This window comes from Sturnira hondurensis, unplaced genomic scaffold (genome assembly GCF_014824575.4).
Source record: "Sturnira hondurensis isolate 20B ecotype Veracruz unplaced genomic scaffold, ASM1482457v3 Scaffold0009719, whole genome shotgun sequence".
NCBI lineage: Eukaryota > Metazoa > Chordata > Mammalia > Chiroptera > Phyllostomidae > Sturnira > Sturnira hondurensis.
Window position 1 is genome coordinate 15,569,169 of NW_028082350.1, and position 18,968 is coordinate 15,588,136.

General features: G+C 49.7%; 1 protein-coding gene across 1 annotated transcript in view; it reads left to right on the plus strand.

Annotated features, from left to right (window-relative positions):
• The first annotated feature begins 303 nt into the window (after positions 1–303).
• KL (klotho) overlaps positions 304–18,968 on the plus strand; it is a 34,958-nt gene continuing 16,293 nt past the window's right edge. Inside the window, exon 1 of the mRNA XM_037057641.1 lies at positions 304–1,147. Within this exon, the coding sequence (XP_036913536.1) occupies positions 332–1,147 (816 nt within the window). The 5' untranslated portion in view covers positions 304–331. The remainder of the gene's footprint in view (positions 1,148–18,968) is intronic.

The following is an 18,968-nucleotide window of genomic DNA, read 5'->3' on the forward strand; positions in this document are numbered from 1 at the left end:
AAGGGAAGGCGGCGGGCAGACAGCTCGCGTCGCCCGAACATCCTCCGCGGCTCCCGGGCGCAGCGAGGAACAGGTGCCTCTTCTCCGACGTCCGGGAGCGGCGCCTGCCACCCGGTGCAGCCTGTCGCGCCCGCTCCCCGGGCACCCGCTCGCCTCTCGCGCCCTGGTGCCCCCATGGCAGGGCGGGGCGGGCGCCAGCTCGCAGGTAATTATTGCCAGCCGGGCCCGCGGGGGGAAAGCGGGGGTGGGCGCGCCGGCGGGGGGCGGGCGGCGCGGCGGGGCGCGGGCATAAAGGGGCGGCGCGGGGCCCCGGCGCCCGGATCCGCGCAGCATGCCGGCCCGGGCCCCGCCGCGCAGCCCGCGGTCGCAGTGGCTGCTGCCGCGGCTGCTGCTGCTGTTGGCGCTGGGCGGCCGCCGCCTGCGCGCGGAGCCCGGAGACGGCGCGCAGGTCTGGAGCCGCTTCGCGCGCCCTCCGGCCCCCGAGGCCGCGGGCCTCCTCCACGACACCTTCCCCGACGGCTTCTTCTGGGCGGTGGGCACCGCTGCCTACCAGACGGAGGGCGGCTGGCAGCAGCAGGGCAAGGGCGCGTCCATCTGGGACACGTTCACCCACCGCGCCCTGGCGCTCCCGGGTGACCCCCAGGCAGCCGGCCTGCCCACGGGCGCCCCGTCGCCGTCCCCGCCCGCCACCGGGGACGTGGCCAGTGACAGCTACAACAACGTCTTCCGCGACACGGAGGGGCTGCGGGAGCTCGGGGTCACCCACTACCGCTTCTCTATCTCGTGGGCGCGGGTGCTCCCCAACGGCAGCGCGGGCGCCCCGAACCGCGAGGGGCTGCGCTACTACCGACGCCTGCTGGAGCGGCTGCGGGAGCTGGGCGTGCAGCCCGTGGTCACCCTGTACCACTGGGACCTGCCCCAGCGCCTGCAGGACGCGTACGGAGGCTGGGCCAACCGTGCGGTGGCCGACCACTTCAGGGATTATGCAGAGCTCTGCTTCCGCCACTTCGGCGGCCAGGTCAAGCACTGGATCACCATCGACAACCCCTACGTGGTGGCCTGGCACGGCTACGCCACCGGGCGCCTGGCCCCCGGCGTCCGGGGCGGCGCGCGGCTCGGGTACCTGGTGGCGCACAACCTCCTCCTGGTGAGTTCGAGGGCCAGGCGGTGGGACACGCAGGGGACAGGGCCTCGGGAGAGGCCGCGGGCAGGAGGGGCGCCTGAGCCTCCAGCTCCGACGAGGCTCCATTTGAACACATTTTTGAGGTCACTTAGGGGTCACACGGTGTCGGGGGCTGGGGAGCGGGGGCCAAGCAGTGGAAGCTTTTCCTCTGGGGCCTGTGGAGTCGGGGATGGGAGGAAAATCCCGCAGCGGGCGCGCTTTGCAGCCACTGGTCAGGAAGAAATGGGAATCGGTGTCTCCGGTGAGGAAGCCCCTTTCTCTGGGTGTAAAGGAATCCCCAGAGGTCGGGCGAGGAGGGTTTCCTAGCAGAAGCTGGGGTGGGGGAAGGAGCTGGGCGAAAGACGCAGGTGTGTCGGGAAGCTGCGCAGACAGCATCGCTCTCCGCCCGGGTTGGTGGGTACCTCCTGGGTCCAGTGTCCATCCCTGAGCCTGCGGCTCAGTTCGCCCCGCACCTCCCGGAGAGCGGGGTTTAAGGGTCTTTGGGCATTCCTTCCGTCCGTCCTTGCTTAACTGTACGGGGTGTGAAGGCCCCTACGACAACACCAACACGTAACCGCGAGTGAGGGAGACTGCGCCTTCCCACAAAGCCCATCCCCGCGATGCTCACCCCAAATGGGAGCATCCTTCCGGAGGAGGGTCCTAACCTGAGCAAATCCAGGGTAACCCCCTGTGCGAGAAGCTTTCATACAGTTGGACAGTGGAAACTGTTGCCATGCCCGAGAAAGCTGCCTCCCAAACAACTCTTCCTCCTTTTTCCCCTTCACTTAGTGTTCAAGGTCAGGACCCAGTGATCTGAGGTTCCTTGGTGAGGATGTCAGTTGTTGGTACACTTGGCACAGTTATTGCCAGAGACTATTTCATGTGTTATGTACAAACATTTTAATGCACGTGTTTAAATGTATATAACTTTTGGTCCTGGCTTTTGGTGACTTGTGGGCCTCCCAGAGACCTGTTTTTTAAATTTAGAATGAAGCCACGTATTTTGAACAAATCCAAGACGGGCCACCTCTGCATACTTTTCCTGGAAGCTGCAGCCCATTGGGGGCAGAACATAGTGGGTTACTGAGCTGACTCAGTGCCCCCAGCTGCCACGAATGTTGTGATGATGGCTTAAATAAATTGCGTGGCAGCTCCCCAAAATCTGCTCCCACGGATCATAAAATAATGCTGGGTCTGTTTTGGAAAAAAATTGAGATGTTGGTGATTTCCAGTTGATTTACATCTTTTCATTAACATATTCCAGCGCAACACTAATCAACTTTTTCAGTCTGGCCATCCTTTTCAGGGATCAGGAACCCTAGCCAGGCACCAACTGCTGATGGATGGGGCCAGAGCAGCCACGGGGGGAAACGGCCACTCTTTTGAGGAAAACAGGAGCAGATTTCAGTCCACACCAGAAAAATAAGTAAGAGGTTCAAAGGCAGCTCGAGGGCCAAGTAGACCACTTCTGCAAAATCACTCCTTCAGGTTCAAATCACACGAGTGACATTTTCAGAGTGCGTGGGGTAAACTCTGTAGGTTTGCAAGTCATCAGTTGCTGTTTCAGTGATTTTCACGATTATTTCGTTGAGGAAATAAGGAACCTGGGATGGCGGGAGCTTCCTGGGACCCCGGTGTTGTACACTGTCCACATGCTTTTGGTTCCTGTGCCCACCCTCAGCCCTTTGATGAAATTTGCAGCTATATTTTTGGATCCTTACACACACACACACACACACATGCATGCATGCACACACAAAACCTTGCCAAGCACTAACCACCCTTCCCAGAAATGCTGTGGACTTTGAATTTGTAAGAAATCAGTGACAGGTGGACACGGCTTTTGCTGACGCCGCAAATGAATGCTGGCTGCTGTGAAACATTAATTCTGCGTTCAGATTTCTTTCGCTTGGAGGTGAGTCGTTTGGGCATCTTATAAAGTGAGTGGTCACTATCAAAGAATATCTTAAATTCATTTTTTTTCATGAGATATTTTCATTGTGCGTTTAATGTTCTCTCTGGGTGCAGTGTTGGGGGGAGGGGTGTAGGGAAGCGTTGGCCGTATGGGAAGAGATGAAACATATTCTGCGGGTTTTGTTCACAGGACATTTCAGACGGGGCTTTGATGTTCTGTGAAGGGCCACTAAACTCCTTGCACAGTCTGGTGCATCTGGGACCTGATGCTGGAGGGACAAACGTGGCCCGCACCCCTCCCCTGAGGGTCTTTTCTGCGCTTCTGGCTGAGCAGACCCCTGGGGACCCTAGAAATCTGACACCTCCCCTGTCCCCTCAGAGATTTAAGCGCCTTTGTCTGGTGGCCAGGAGGCCAGGGGGCTGGTCAGAGGAACTGTGGGATGGGTCTTGGGCGCTCTGCTCAGAATGGGGGTCTCTGTGCTGTTTGGTGGGTTCCTGGCACTGGGGAAAGCCTTGAGGAAAAGAGAGAGGGAGGGGGAGGGAGAGAGAGAGGGAGAGGTGAAGGAAAACGCAGAACTCAGAGCTGAAGGCCTTTCCCTGCGGAGCTCAGGGGGCTGGGCTGCTTGCTCACCTGAGTCGGACCCAGGGAGAGAACACAGCCTTTCTGTCTGACTTGAAGAGGGACCGTGTGCCTCCCCAGCTATCGAAAGACAGTTCCTGAAGTCCCTGGAACAACCAGTGTAGAGGCCTGTTGTTGGGAGCCCAGCCCCCGAGGGGCCTCCGAGTGTTTGCCCTGCCCCTGGGTTTCTGAGAGGGCCCCGGTGGAGTTGAAGACAACTCCGTGCACTGGAGGAGGTGGGGCCAGGAGATACCACTTTGGGCGTGGGTGTCTGGGACAAACAGGACTGGTACTGAGCGCTGACATCCACGTGGACACCCATGGTCCCATCTCAGCTGACCTGTGGGCTGCGTGTGTCCGGCGCTCCTCTCTCTTCCTTGACACACCTTCTCAGCTCGGCATGCAGAGCCATTCTCTCTTGCTTCCCCTCCTCAGTTCATTGGAGAGTGCGTCCCAGTCCCCTTCGCTGAGGCCTCTTCGCCCGACCTCCTCTCCAGGACTTCATGCTGGGGCCTCCTCTCTGGATTCACCCCAGCCGATCTCAGAATTCTGTCTACTCTCTGGTGATGGCACACTGGGAGTCCCCAGCTGTCACTTCTGCCCTGCGCTCTGGACACGGACAGACAGCTGTCTGCTCCACTCAGATGTCCCCTAGGCCTGTCCCCTGGGACACAGCCAAATGCAAACTCCCGTTTCCCCCCACCTCTGCTATGCCAACTTTGCTCTTGCAGTTGGTCGAGCCCCCAAATCTTTACTCCTTCTTTTTCTCATGTCTCCCTCTCAATCCATCAAGGAGACCCGACAGCGCCAACTGCCTCAACAACGTATTCAGAATCCCACCACTTTTGTCCGCACCTGAGGCTGCAGTGTGAGCAGCACCCTTTCCACCCGACCTGGATCTTCGGAACGGCTCCTTGGGGGATGTCCTTGTTTCCACCCTCACTGCACCGTGCCCCCACCTGCCCCCTTCACACTGCCCCGTGTCCCATGACAGAGAGCCTCCAGGATACTGTTATATGTGAACCAGACGAAGTCCCTTATCTGTGAAAATCCCACCTTCCAGAGCCAGCTGATTGGGCCGCCCTGGATGCTAGCTCTTCCTTCCGTGGCCTCCCGCAGCACCCCCTTCNCCCCAAATCTTTACTCCTTCTTTTTCTCATGTCTTCCTTTCAATCCATCAAGGAGACCCGACAGCGCCAACTGCCTCGACAACGTATTCAGAATCCCACCACTTTTGTCCGCACCTGAGGCTGCAGTGTGAGCAGCACCCTTTCCCCCCAGACCTGGATCTTCGGAACGGCTCCTTGGGGATGTTCTTGTTTCCACCCTCACTGCACCGTGCCCCCACCCGCCCCCTTCACACTGCCCCGTGTCCCATGACAGAGAGCCTCCAGGATACTGTTATATGTGAACCAGACGAAGTCCCTTATCTGTGAAAATCCCACCTTCCAGAGCCAGCTGATTGGGCCGCCCTGGATGCTAGCTCTTCCTTCCGTGGCCTCCCGCAGCGCCCCCTTCCGGCGCCTTCCACCGCGTGATTCCCTGCACTGAGCCCCTCGCCTGCCCTCACCACTCCGCCTGCCCAGCGGTTCCTTAAGGGAGGACACCGTGTCCTCATCCTCTATCTTAGAATGCCGTCTTGCCCTAGGTAGGTGCTCATGACCTCTAGCTATTTACGAGCCCGACTCTCCTTTACAAATGATGCTTCTAGGGCTTACTCTGCCTGTCGGCCTTGCTACCTGCTTTCCAGTGGGAAGTGCCGAGTCCGAACCAGACAGGAAGGCCAGGAAACATAATGGGGCAGAGTTTGACATTTTTAGTAAAAATATAAGGTTCATCCTCCAATTTAGGGCTCTATTGTGAAGATTTTCAAACCATTAAGAACCATCTATAATCACCACGGGACACTGTGAAGGAGTTTTCAGAGTGGGAGGGAGGGGCAGGCCCCTGGCTGGCGTTTGGAGCGTGTGTGGGAAGTGGCTTTGTTGTCAGGTTGAATTTTCCCTCCCTCAGGAATGGGAGAGGCAGTTTATCTGTGAGGTGCATGTGCTGAAATGAGGTATGCTATGTGCTTGTGGGGAGCCCTGTACCCATTTCCCTCTCATTAAAATGCCCGTGGTACATGGATAGAACACGCAACTGGGTTGAAACAACGTGTTCTTTTGGAATAGTACTAAATTCAATAGTGAGTTTAGTCAGAAATAGTTAAAATATCTCCCAAAGAGCCCGACTCACCTCTCTTTGAGTATCTGATTGGATATAGTCGTTTCCGAAGGTCACAGTCAAGTTTCAAGAAACAAAATTAAGAATAGAAAGAGAACTAATAAAACTAGTTTAAAATCGTAGCAGTGTTGAACAATGTCCATTGTTTTGAGTTGAAGGAAAGAGGGAGAATACAGACCACTAAGCATTCAGATGTCAGTGTGCGCTTCTCACAAACTAAATGCATGCATAGCCGCACTACCTGGAGGTGCAGTTAGTCACAGCTTTTGCACAGAGGCATCTTCTACGTTATCTTCATTTTCCAAATGATACTATTGCTCTAAGCTAGAATTTTAGTATAAATAATTCGTACAAAAGGTATGTTTCTTTTTCAGTGAATTCTATCTTTTAAAGGCATAAAGGAAATTTTAGCTGTAGGAGGAGAATAGAAGGCATATCTATTGGGAAGACTAGAAATAAAGAGTGTATAAAAATACACACTGTAATGGAATCTTCCAAGATTAAGTCTTCTCAGGAAACTCCGAAGTTATATTTGCAATCTCCATTTAAACAGATAAGCATAATCTACCTTTTGTATACTCTGTCTTGATATATTCTGAGTACAAAGTTAATCCGAAGAAACACTTCACCTCCCCCCCCACTCCCAAGGATAAACCCTTATTCCAGAAAGTTGACGCAAATACTCTCCTTATGTGATGACAACAGGCGGCGTAGATGCGTGTACTCGTGTGTGATTTCCTGAGGTCAGAGACTGTGTGTCGCATTTAGTTTTCAATTTTTAGTGCTTATCTTAGTCCTGGGAACAGAAGAAATATTTAATACAAATTTTAACAAATGAATAAATGTAGATGTAAAATAATTTCCACTTGTTTCAGTATGCCCCTGTTCTTTCTTGTAAATTGGATAGTCACAGTCTGCTCTCTCACACAGTATCTGGGAGGGAGTTTTAGAACGAGGAAGTAAACAGAGTCAAAAATGTTGGTGACAGTCGTTAAAATGATGTCCCAAGATGGGTAAAGACAACCTGAGAAAGACCTAGAAGACAGGGGCGGGGGGAAAAATTCCTGCCTGGGTAGCTGTATGACCTTTCTCATTTCCAGGGCAAATAGCGTCTTCATTTCCTCCAGCACACAGGGACGGCGGGTGGGGCAGGGGGGAAGGGGCAGAAGGTGTCTGATCTGGAGGCCAGACCACCTCTTCCATTTATACTGATTTTAGAAGCGTGTCTCTCCTATACAAGTTCAATCAATCAAACAGTATTGATTGCCTCCATCTATTATACTAACAGACAGGGTCTGGCACAAATAACGCCCCTCCTTTTTATCACAAAACTTTTTATTACAAAATCATAAGCGTGTTGTTTTGTAACATAAGAAGACCACACTCAAGCACACCATAGGACATTTTAGGTGAACTGTTCAAATTAAAGCTATAAATTACCACACCCGTATTACAACCCTACCAGCCACACTCACGCAGGCCTTACGTCTGCAGGACTCTGTATTATATTCAGTTTGTGATGTCGGGTTTCATTTCATGTGGACCCCGCAGTGCTGAAGCTGCACAGAGTGCCCCGTGGGTCAGCGTGTTGATCTGCTCATGCCCTGCGGGGTGACCTCCATGAGGTGCGATGCCCTTCGGCGGCAGGCGTGGGGTTTGCACTGAGTGACGTGGGCCAGGGGAGGACCAGGTGTGGCCTCTAATGAGCATTTGACTCAACTAAGTCCATGTCAGGAAGGCTGAGGTGCGCCTCTCTGATTTCAGAAGAAGCCAGACATTCAGAATTTTGTGTGACATTGTCTCATTTTTGAAGACTGTGCCAAAAACATTTTAAATCTGACGAAAGCCAAACAAAGCACAGTGGATGTTGAGTTTGTAATCCCTGACCTGTAGCCTTGGGCTGCTGGGGCAGGGTCCAGATGCCGAACCCCCCAGGGACCTGGGCCTCCTTCTGTGCCCCAGGCTGGGCACCAGGGCTGGGCCCTCCTCCCCACAGGTGTCACCCCCTGTGGACGGGGCTCTGGGACTGCGGACCTTCCCCAAAGCGAACGGCGAGTATGGTGGAATGGCGGATTTTTGAGCACACAGCTCTGTAATATGTGGGTCCTGTAATATTAAATACATCATGATATTCATTTAAACTGTTTTATTCAATGAGACAATTAGGTCTTTGTCAAATCAGGATACGCTTTACGTCACCCCTGGGAATGCTCACCCTCTGTCCCTGCTCCTGGGCCTGGGCCTGTGGTTTACTTTCAGGAGGAGCCAAAACTGAGGGAGGTGGGTCCCTGGGGCACCGCATGGAGCAGGGGCTGCGGATGAGACTCGGGAGGATCCCAGGGACCCAGCTGGGAGGGTAGCCACCCCATTCCCGTCACTTCTCCACCTCCCCGTCCCTCCAGGAGCAGATGGAGTCTGTCCCTGGCAGGAAAGGGGGAGATTGTTTCTCTCTGAAGACACTGCGAGGCTCCGAAAGCAGGGGCCTAGAGGCCTTCGGAGACGGGTTTCCTAGTGAGACGACTGGTTCCCTGGCGAACCCACGCAGCTGCAGCTTGTTCTCCGAACGGTGTCTCCGAGACTCTGATTTTGGGTGCTTTTAAGGATGAATGGGTAGCCAGACTTCAAGAGATATTTGAGGAAACAGCTCAGTGGGAAACAGTGAAAATAACCAACAGAAAAGCAAACCAGGAAAACGTTATGCAGGATATTAACTGCATACAAACCAAAGGGAGAACAATCAGAATATTTAAAAATTCTTGAACATCAACAATAGGATTGTTGAAGTAAAATGTTTGGTAAAAAAGATTAAAAATAAAAGAAACGCCCCCCCACCATAGTATAAAATGACAAAGAAAAGAAAATATTAAAGAAAAGGGGGAAACGTTTAAAACATCAAGCACAGAAGTCCAGCATCGGACTAATGAGTTCTAGAAAGAGAATAGGGATGGAGAGCAGACAGTTATGAAAGAAATAATGTAAGAACTTGGCTCAGAACTGAGGAACACCAGCGTTCGGCTTTGAGGACTCTCCTGCGTTCCCCGCGCAACAAATGCAGAGCTCTAGAAAGCTGTTTCCTTCGACGTGACCTTTCCCAGAAGCTGATGGAAGGTTCGAGCCAGCAAAGCCACGAGGGTAAGCAAATGGGAAGAAGCGGAGGCTAGAAAAGCCTGGCTCTGATCCATCGGAAAGGAAGCAGAATCCTGGGATGAGAGCAGCTCGGGCTGGCAGTGGGGCCAGCTGGAACCAGGGGGTGGAAGGTTCCAGCAGAAGCAGGGAACGTAGACGGAGTGACACAGGTGGGGGGCTCGGGATATGATGGAAACTCACGACAGCATTGAAATGCAGGCGGAACATGGTGCGGCTTTGGTAATGAGGTGACTATTTTATCGAAGGGAAAATAAACAGCTGTCCCCCAAAGGGGGGTGGGTGGGAAATGTTATTTGGCTCTTTAGTGAGCACAATTTATATGAGGGCCTTGATGGAAAGACTGATGAATGATTTAAATAAGAACAGACATTTGGGAGAATAAGCGAAGAAACCTGGAGGGCCACAAAAGAAATAACACTTCACTATCACAAAAAAGAATTCAATTTTGGAATGAACATAGTACTTAGGAGTATAATGGAAATTACTAGAAGAAACAGCAAAAATCTAAAAGCCGTTTTCTTCTCCCCGGGGCGCCCAGCCCAGCATGCATGATTGGCAGGTGGTGCCGGCGGCTGGGTGGCCAGTCTCCCATCCAGTGGTCTCGGGCTGCTCAGCCTTCCCTTGTGGAAGCTGGCTGCCCACCCCCAGCGGGCACCCAGGGAGCACCAGGAAAGAGGGGTGTAGACGGCCGACTTGGCCTCCATACCTGCAGTTTCGCTTCCGCCAGGGCAGCCACAGCCCCTGAGTCCTTCGCGGGGCAGTGGCCAGGTCACACTACAGAGTCGGACCGTGGGCAGGGCCGGGCCGTTTGTGGAAAACACGTGTTGCCTCCGCATCTCAGGCCTTCCTGCTCACAGGGGCTGCCGGAATGCCTTTTCCCATCTCCCCAGGACCTCTGCCTCTTCTGGTGCAGGGTCCAGAAATGCCTTGCCACAAGGTCCCCCTCAGCAGGAAGGGACTTCCCTTTCCTCTCTGGACCCCACGGCAGCCCTTGTGAGCAGGAAGGCCTGAGATGCGGAGGCAACACGCATTTTTTTTTAAAGATTTTATTTATATATCTTTAGAGGGGAAGGGAAGGAAAGAAACATCAATGTATGGTTGCTTCTTGTGAGTCCCCTGCCGGGAACTGGCCTACGACCCAGGCATGTGCCCTGACTGCAACACGTATTTTTAAAGGTTCTTGGTGTGGCACTTCACTTTCAGCCCGCTGTGCCCTGCATAATAATTCACCCATTGAGTAAGTATTTGCTGAGTGAAATGATCATATGATAACTCACATAATGGTCATGAGAAAGCACATTTGAATTCAGACCTTTGGTGTTCTTTCCCCCTCTTGATTCCCGTTTCTGGAAAACGAAAGACACAAAACTATGTCACAGAAAGGATGCTGTGTGTGGTGGGCCCCTCGAGTGGACAGCTGCGTCCTGAGAAGTAAAGCGGAGGGGAGAGGAGAGGAAAATCGAGTCGTCGACCATTCGATGAAAAAGCCTCCTTCTTCCTCTGGCTCTCACGTTGGAGCCCCGCAGCTCTCCGGTTTCCCTACAGCGCCGACGAAGGCGGGCCAAGTAGCCCCGGCTCCTGCATGCTCCGGGCAGGTTTCTTGGACATATTTGGCCTCCATTCAGACTCCTGCCCCTCATTCACTAGTGGCCTTGTGGCCACAGAGCGGGTCTCACCGTGGGGCCTTGAGTCTTTTTTCTCTGACTCTTCGCTCAGGCTGGCTGGTTCCCCCGCTGGCTCCCACCTCCTCCAGGCCTGCGCCTTCTCAGTGAGGCACCCCCTGCACCGTGTTTCTCATTGCCCCTCCCAGGGAGCCGGCCTCAGGGGAGTGGGGGGCAGAGAGGACCACTTCCTGCCCAAGAGGTGCTCCCTGGTGGCGGGGATATGAGGAGCTCCCCAAATGTATGGGTTCTGCAGATGAAACCTGTCAAGATGAATTTCTTGGCTTTGGTCTCTAACTTCTTGGCCTGAAGGGCAATCCCAGTACAAAGAATAACAACAAACAACCAAAAGCCCTCTGGCGTGACACTGGCTGCTGAAAACAGTCCTCGATTCCTTCCCTGAGGGTCCCTGGACAGAGGCCAGGTCCTTGGATTTAGTCGCCGGCCCTCAGGGCCGTCGGGGCCAAGAGGCTTATGCGTGTTAAATAACACCCCTGGATGGAGGTTTGTCCAGGAGTCCGACCTAATCCTGGGACGTTACTTACGATCACAGAAGGAGGCTGTTCGGAAAAATTTTCCTAGACTTGGCAATGGGGCGGAAGGATTGCTGTAAAGGATTAGTGTTTTGTAAACACTTGTGGAATGAAAATATCTCTCAAATCAGTGACTTTCAAAGTTTTCGACCTTGACCCACAGTAAAAAAAAACATTTTACACGTTTGACACACACACACACGGCGGATACCAAAGTGTCATGAAGCAATGCTTACCATTATTTGCTAATTAGTTCTGTTCGATTACAGTTTTCAGAACGGCTGTGGCTACACATAGCCTTACTCACAATGGGAAAACGGATTTAAGACCACGTAGACGCTATCACCACGAAAAGGCCATGGAAAACAGGGCCGGTTGGTTACTTTCCGCTCTGAGCTGCTCCTTGATTCCTATTTCCTATTCCTGTAAGCTCATCGTCCCCTTTTCTTTGGGGGAAAGGTGTTCTGTCCTGCCCGCGGAATTGAGTTATTTCAAGAGCAATGAGCTCCAGATGCGCTGAGGTCTCAGAGTCCGCAGGTTGGCATCTGCTGTTGGTCGTTCAGAGCAGGAGAATTGGGGGAGCAGGCGGAGGGCAGGCAGGAAAGTAAAGGGGGCTAGTGTGGAAGACACACACATCTCCCCAGAGTGCGGCGAGTGGGGAGCACCTGCTCGGTGGTGGCAGTGAGGGCTGGGTACCGAAGGGCTCCCAGCTGACCGGTGAACCACTGGGGCCTCGGCAGCACGTGCTGGACCTCGGTCCTTCATCTTCTTGCATCTGCTTCTCATCCGGCCCGAGGTCTCCCCGCCGGCCCCTTCGTGCTTCTCCCTGTGTCGCTGTCAGACGTGAAAACCAGGCACTGAAAGGCCCCTGTGTCCCTGGTAATGTTGTGATTAACGGACGAGGCGGATTCTGGTCGCAGGCCAGGCAGTTTGTTAACAGCCTAGCAGCGATCATTTGGAAAGATGTTTGTAGCAGCGTGATTTAATATTGAGCAGGATAATTTAACGATTAGTTCTGTACAGATAGACAAATGAGTCAAGAAACTTGATCTCTGATTTATTGATGTATTTACCCAAAATGAGTCAGTTTTACCCATAAAATCAGTTTTACTTTCTTTGAAGGAAGTTTTTCTTTAAAAAAAATAAATAAAGGCCCTGGCCAGGTAGCTCAGTTGGTTAGAGCAGCATCCTGATGCACCAAGGTCGCAGGTTCGATCCATGGTCAGGGCACATATAAAAAGTGAGTACATGAATAAGTGGAACAACAAATCTCTCTAAAATCAATGAATTTTTAAAAAAGTGAATAAGACTTTTTATGTAACCTACTTTTAGAAAATCCTGAGGAAATGATCATAAGTAACAAAACTCCAAAACTACATCACAATTTAAAAAATCTACCCTGGCCTTTAGTTTGCCTAGTTGTGAAAGCGTGCCTTCAACTAACTGAGTTCTTCTAGAATCTCAAATGTGGTAAGTACATGTGTGTCCAGGACCTCTATATATGCAAGTGACCAATTCTAACCCAACCTTGGTCAAGGGAGATAGGGACTCCAGTAGAAGGACACGGGAAGAACACTAGGGATTTCGGGAATTGGACTTGCCCGCCACCCTTACTGTTGAGGAGGGCAGTCTCTCCCCCCCACGGCTAACGGGCCCATGCATGCGAGCCAGGGTCAGTGTGGCTTCTTCACTGCTGAAGGGCTCCTCCCACACCAGACACGCCAGAGGCGCTTCTTCCGCCCCAGCCTCCACCCCAGCAGGATGGCCTCGAGGGAGATGTCTGCTGGCCTGGCTTGGGACGCTCAGCTGAACCGGGAGAAGAGAATCTGTGTCCTTTCAGTCTTGCAGCTTTCCTGCCAGGCCAGCGAGCAACAGTAAACATACCTCGAGAGCAGGTGCTGGACCTTATCCGTGGCCCACGCCTGCAGAACCTCGTGCTAGGACACAGCAGGGGTTTAATACACGTTATCAGACTGCACCCTTGGGAATGACCGGAGAGTGTGTTTTATGTTGTGTGTATTTACCACAGTAAAAAAGTGAAATAAATCCACTACCTGCTGTTCTGTCTGATTCTCAAAATTAGCATGTGCATAATTTCTTGTGGTCTCCAAGAAGAGCTCTGTCTCAAACTTTCTTTTGACAGAAGAGTACACAGTTTGCACAACCCGACTCGGTCATCTGTTTCACTTTGAAATCTTAACGGAGGTTTTAAATCACAATTTTATGATATGAGACCTACCGACCTACTACGGCTGGGTGCAGAGGTCTTACTATCAGGACATGTGCGATTTGGTGAACGTGGGGGGTCAGTTTCTCTCTCCGTGTTACGCAGGCAGTAATAATGGCATACATCTAACTAAACCCGGGATTTTGTTCGTTTCTGTATTCCCAGTACTTCTGTATCCAGCACACAGTAGGTGCTCAGTAAGGAGATTGTTTCCACTAATCTAGGACTATGGCTGACACACACCAGCTACCGGGGCACCGTTTGCCTAAGAGAATCGACACACGAATGAGCTCGTGTTGCTGAATGCTCAGGCTGCTCCCGTTCACCTCTGGGGTTGGGGCAGAATGAAAGGTCTTGGGGAAGAGCCACCCTCTGAGGAAGGACCGAGAAGAGGCCTGATACCTGCTCGGACTTCAGGTGTGCAGAGCACAGAGGGAGAGGGGTGACGGAGTGTCCTGGGGGCGGGGCGGTGAGGATTGGACTCAGTTTGGAAGGAGTGAGAATTTCTCTTTGATGAACTGGAGCAAATAACACATGCACAAGCGGGGTTGGCGAGGGGCTGCTTCTTGGAAGAGGCCAGGGTCCCACGCCAGGCAGAGAGGGGTTTAGCTAACAGAGGTGGAATGGAATGTTCCTTCCACATCGATGGGCCCAGTCCTGGCTGAGGGGCAGTGAGTAACGGACCAGCTCTAACTGAGGGGCCAGGGAGGGGAGGGGAGTTAGACCCCCATCAACGTGAAAACAGCACTGATCCCTGTTAATTTGTGGGAGGCTGTTTGGTGCTGGAGCTAAAAAGAAATTTTCCTTAATTAATTTGCTAAGGAGACCAAAGGAAAGGCAAGTAGTCTGGGCTGCTGCCTATTTCCATACACGGGACCCGGTGCCCAGGAAGGCACAGGGTGGGGGGGGGTGTGGACCCGGTGCCCAGGAAGACACAGGGTGGGGGGGGGGTGAGAGAGGCGGGTCCTGGGCAAGATTAAGGAACTGCATCCGGTTATTTTCGTGGATAAAAGGAAAGATGGCTCTTCTGAGGAACTTGTCTGTGAGCTCTGTCGGGCAGTTATTTTGTGGGGGGTTGTTTGAAATTCTCTCCGAAGGAACTGCAGTTTATAATCCATGAAGCTGTGCTCACAGGCAGGAGAGGAGTCATTTGGTATTTGAACGTGAACATGAGGCCACTTGGAACACTTGTGTGCCGTGACTTTTCAGAGAGCCCTTAGATGTGCAACCATGATACTGTTCTTCAACTTCTAAGAGGATGCCAAAAGGGAAAAAAAATCTCCAGTGCTCTCCGAAATGCATCTAGTCCTTTGACCTTTCTCTAAATAACGCACCCTTAGTTTAGAACTAAAACAGTACCTTGGCGGCTCTTCTTGGGCAAGTAGACACAAATGAACTTTTCGAATTATTGGTCTCAGTCAGTTTACTTAAGATTATTGGTAGGATTAAGTTAATCCTTTAAGAATTATTCCATTTCAGCTTTTTTAAAAAGCTAAGGAATGATAGCAAAACGTGGCCCACTTAGTATTACCTCTGAAGTTTATTTCAGGCATTAGCAATTCCACGCCATCTCCCACGTTGGAATTCTCCACCCACCTGCAGGCCAGGCATCTTCACGGAAGCTCCCTGCCTGTGACCTCCACGGAACTGGGTCCCTCTCCCTCCCCAGTCCCTTCTTTTCTGCTTTCCCCATCGTCTTTGAGTCTTTCCCCCTTTACAAGTCTATCACCAGGCACTAATTCTTATAACTTTATGTAAAAATGCAATCATGCAACGATAGGATGCATTTGTGTCTTGTTGTCTTTGCTCTACATAATATTTTAGAGGTTAATCTGTTTTGTGATGTGAAACACTAGTTTATTCCTTTTATTGCTGAGTCATATTGCAATATACACACAAGAAATTCTCCTTATTTAATTTGACCGTGAATGTTAATGTGACCATGAACATGAACACAGACCACAGTGTTTATATGTAACTCCTCTTGGGGGAGTTGATGGACATTGGAGTTGTCTTCAGTTTGTTGCTATTGTGAGTAAAGCTTCTATAAGCATCATTAAACAAGTCATTTTTCTAAGTTTTTATTTTTATTTATTTTAAAAATACATTTTATTGATTATGCTATTACAATTTTCCTCTTTTCTCCCCTTTATTCCCTTCCACCCTGCACCCCCTTTCCACCAGCATTCCCCCATGTAGTTCATGTCCATGGGTCATACATATAAGTTCTTTGGCTTCTCCATTTCCCATATTATCCTTAATCTCCACCTGTCTGCTTTGACCTACTATTTATGCTTCTTATTCCCTGTACCTGTTCCCCCATTCTCCCTCCTCCCCCACCCCACTGATAACCCTCCATGTGATCTCCATTTCGTGATTCTGTTCCTGTTCTAGTCATTTGCTTAGTTTGTTTTTGTTTTTTTAGGTTCGGTTGTTGATCATTGTGAGTTTGTTGTCATTTTACTGTTCATAATTTTTTATCTTCTTTTTCTTAGATAAGTGCCTTTAACATTTCATATAATAAGGGCATTTGATGATAAAGTCCTTTAACTTGACCTTATCTGGGAAGCACTTTATCTGCCCTTCCATTCTAAATAAAAGCTTTGCTGGATAGAGCAATCTTGGATGTAGGTCCTTGCTTTTCATGACTTGGAACACTTCTTTCCAGCCCCTTCTTGCCTGCAAGGTCTCTTTTGAGAAATCCGCTGACAGTCTGATGGGTACTCCTTTGTAGGTGACTGTCCTCTTATCTCTTGCTGCTTCTAGAATTCTCTCCTTCATTTTAATCTTGGCTAATGTAATTATGATGTGCCTTGGTGTGTTCCTTCTTGGGTCCAACTTCTTTGGGACTCTCTGAGCTTCCTGGATTTCCTGGAAGTCTATTTCCTTTGCCAGATCAGAGAAGTTCTCCTTCACTATGTTTTCAAATAAGCTTTCCATTTCTTGCTCTTCCTCTTCTCCTCTGGCACCCCCATGATTCAGATGTTGGAACATTTAAAATTGCCCCTGGAGGTCCCTAAGCCTCTCCTCATTTTTTTGAGTTCTTATTTTTTTCTTTGTGTTCTGGTTCAATGTTTATTTCTTATTTCTGCTCCAAACCATGATTTGAGTCCTGATTTCCTTCCCTTCACTGTTGGTTCCCTGTACATTTTCCTTAATTTCACTTTTCAAAACCTTCACTTTTTCCTCTATTTTGCGACCATACTCAACCAATTCTGTGAGCAACCTGATTACCATTGTTTTGAACTGCACATCTGTTAGGTTGGCTGTCTCTTCATTACTTAGTTGTATTTTTTTCTGGAGCTTTGATCTGTTCTTCCATTTGGGCCATTCTCTTGTATCAGTAGAAGGGGTGGAGCCTTAAGTATTCACCAGGGTGGGGCAACTTACATCACTGCATTGTGGGGCTGTGGGGGGGGGGGAGGGGTCCCAGAGGGAGCAGTGCCACTTGCTCTGCTCTCTGCCCACTTTCAGTCACTTTCCTCCATACCCACAAACAAATTGGGCCCTTTTGGTGCTGAGTCCCGGGTGGGTGGGTTTGTGTATTTTCTAGGACCCTACAGGTCTCTCCAATGAACTCTCCTGTTAGGCTGGGAGTTTCTCCCACTGCCTTAACCCCCACAGGTGTTTTCAGACAGAGGTTTTGAGGCTTTATTTCCCCACACTGGAAGCCTGGGTTGTGCAGTTTGTCTCGCTCCCCAGTTGTTCCTCCTGGCTTATCTGAATGCAAATGTGCGACCACCCACTCCACCAGCTGCCACCTTGCCCATCCAGTCCTCCAGCCCACCTCACCCACCTGGTCCTCCAGGCACAGCCTTGCTGAGAGTCCTCTCTACCTGTCTCTCTGCGTCTCCTGTGGGTCTGGATGAATGTTTCTTCTTTAACTCCTTAACTCCTTTAACTCCACCAGACTTCCGTACAGTTTGATTTTCTGGCAACCTGAGTTTCAGTTTTTTATTGTTTTCAAATTTGTTGTTGTCCTCTGGGTTGTGAGAGGAGGCACAGGTATATCTACCTACACTTCCATCTTGGCTGGAAGTCATCCATTGCGTTTCAGACACACCAAAATTTTGTCATCAGTCTTATTGTAGGCATTCCAGTGCATGTGATTTCTAACTGTGGTTTTATTTTCATCTCCTTGAAAAGCTGATGTTGAGCATTGGCGTTGATCCTCTTGTGAAAAGTCTGCTTAGAACTTTCATTTATGGTGGGGTGGGGCATTGTTCCTTATTTATTATTGACTGTTAGGATTATTGTATTTATTCTGAATAGAATTTTTTGTCAGATGGATTTTTAGCATTTCCCTTCAGTGGTTTACCTTTTCATATTGTCAACTTTTAAAGAGCAGATTTTAATTTTGATGAAGTCCAATTTATTATTTTTTCTTTTGTGACTTGTGCTTTCTGTGTCCTGAGAAGTAGTTTTCCTATCCCATGATCAAAAGGTCGTTTGATCTACAAACTTAATAGTTTTATCTTTTACATTTGCATCTATGCTATTACAGTTTAATCTTTTACATTTGCATCTATGATATGTCTCGACTGAATTTTTATGCAAGGAGCAAGGTTGGGTTGTTTTTCCCTATACATTTCCCAAATGCAGGACCATTTATTAAAAAACTCTCCTGTCACCTCGTAAGCACTTTGGTGCATTGGTCAAAAATCACTTGGCCATGGGTTTAGTTTCAAATTCTATGTTGTTTTCTTTAATCTATTTGTCTGTCCTTATGACAGTAACTCACTTTGTTGATCATTATAGTTTTATAGGAAGTCTTTAAATAAGGCAGTTTGAATGCTTCAACTTTGTTCTTTTTAAAATTTATTTGAACTGTTCTATGTCTTTCAAATTATCATATTCATGTTAGAATCGACTTCCAGTTTCTACAAAAAATTTGTTGAGATATTAGGTGGGGTGGCATTGAAGCTATAGATCAGTTTGAGGAGAGGGACAATACTGAGTCTTCCAACTCATAAAAAAGTGGCATTTCTCCCCATTTATTTAGATCTTAGGAATGTCTAGTACATGTCACAGTAACAGTCTTGCACATCTTTTGTTACTTTTGTTAAATCATTCTTAAGTATTCTATGGTTTTGGTGTTAAGTGCTACTGTATTTAAAATTTATTTTCGAAATGTCTATTGTGTGTATATAAAAATACAATAGACTTTTGCATATTGACATATTCTGTTAACTCACTAAGTTCATTTATTAGTTCTAATACTTTATTTTTAGATCCCTTAGGATTTTTATATAGAAAGTTGTGTTTTCTCTGAATAATAGAGTTATTTGTCTTCCTTTCCACCCACCTTGTCCTTCCTTTCTCTGCTTGGTCTTGCTATTCTGGCTGGGACCCAGTATAATGTAAATAAAAGTTCTGAGAGCGGTTAAATTTACTCCTAAGTATTGTATTCTTTTTGAATCTATTATAAATTGAAGAAATTTCAGGGGGAAGAAATACACAGTAGAGAACTGTGGGGTTTTTT